The sequence below is a fragment of the Phalaenopsis equestris genome, unplaced genomic scaffold (assembly GCF_001263595.1).
Source record: "Phalaenopsis equestris unplaced genomic scaffold, ASM126359v1 Scaffold195926, whole genome shotgun sequence".
In the NCBI taxonomy this organism is placed as follows: domain Eukaryota; kingdom Viridiplantae; phylum Streptophyta; class Magnoliopsida; order Asparagales; family Orchidaceae; genus Phalaenopsis; species Phalaenopsis equestris.
In genome coordinates, this window is record NW_018215875.1 from 1 (window position 1) to 1,390 (window position 1,390).

Here is a 1,390-nt window from a genome sequence, read left to right on the forward strand (position 1 = left end):
TTATGGCATAATGATTTCCTATTTCTTATGCTTTAAATCTTATACGGCGTTATACTTATTTTCTTTTGTTTTGTATATATCTGTGTGGTTTCTGACAAATATTGTTTTGAAAGTTCTGTGCTCAGACCTTGTGGGCAATCACAGGCTTTTGCATGAACTTACCTGTACTTTTTCATACAGGCTTTGAAATTAAGTGACGATTTGAATCTTAATGAAATTGAGTGCGTCCAGCTACTTGTTACGACCAATAAGGAGGTATGAAGATGTCTTTTTAATTTTTTTTGCAATTGTAAGCATTATTTACTGATGATTGTTATACATTGTTTATTGAAATTTATATTTACTTATTAGTTTTTTCTCTAGTGGATTCTTTTTGGGCGAGAGCCATTGGAGATATACCGACTTGCAGCAGGCCTATGGTACATGGAAAGAAGGAGTGTTATAACCTCCTTACACGCCCTTTTACGGGTAGTTTGCATAAACTATTTCATCTGAATCCATGATTAACTATTGCATATGAATCCATGCTTAAAATGCAAATTTCACCTTTTTTATTCTACTTGATTTTTAATCTTTTTGTCCAATTCTTTTGTACTTTAGGCTGTTGTACTTGATAATGGACTGGAAGCTGATACCTTGGCCGATATTCAGAAATATCTGGAAGAACTTTTTGACTCTGGGCTTAGGCAGAGGCTTATTGCACTCATAAAGGTTGGTATGTTTGTTTCCAATCTTCATTGTCTCGCTTATATGCTTGAAACTATGTTCTGAATGAGTGTGATACTCTTGTAACAATAATTTTCCGTCTTATTTCTTTGGTTTTCCATATCCCTTTCAAGACTGAAATTAACAACATTTTTAATTTTTATATTCACATCACGAATAGGAATTAAATCGGGAAGAACCAGCTGGTTTTGGTGGACCTAATTCTGAACGCTATATCATTGACTTCAAAGGTGCAGTTGTTGAGCGGAAAGCAGTTGTTGCTCAAGAAAGAGTTCTTCTTAGTCACTGCCTCGTCCTATCTGTACTTGTCTGGAGAATGAGTAAGCTAATTTATTTGTTTTATTTTTTATTTTTGATTTAAAATTTCAAAGATTATCTATCCAAACAATTGTTGCTTCATAGTTGCTTTTATCAGTTTTAAGGTGAAAAGACATTGGGTTCTGCTTTTTGCCTTTTTGTTTGAGACATTGCTTTGTAAGTTTGGGAAAATGCGACTTGTGAGTCCTATCAAATCCGGTTTTTCTTTAAAACTAGGCTAATATAATATAAAGTGTTACAAATTTACTGATCTATTACTCATTTATGCAATCTTGTAGTAAATTAATGCACATGCAAACATTTGCTGCTCTTTGGGATTTCAGTTGCTTGCTCTATGCCTTGTGGC

General features: G+C 33.7%; 1 protein-coding gene across 1 annotated transcript; it reads left to right on the forward strand.

Moving 5' to 3' along the window:
- Positions 1-180: 180 nt before the first annotated feature.
- On the forward strand, positions 181-1,107 carry LOC110035086 (nuclear pore complex protein NUP205-like; the record flags this gene model as incomplete). The annotated part of the gene is made up of 4 exons (XM_020739328.1): positions 181-255; positions 364-468; positions 601-711; positions 887-1,107. Coding segments are annotated over 4 exons (492 nt in total), but the record flags the coding sequence as incomplete, so codon positions are not given.
- Between the last annotated feature and the right edge of the window lie 283 nt (positions 1,108-1,390).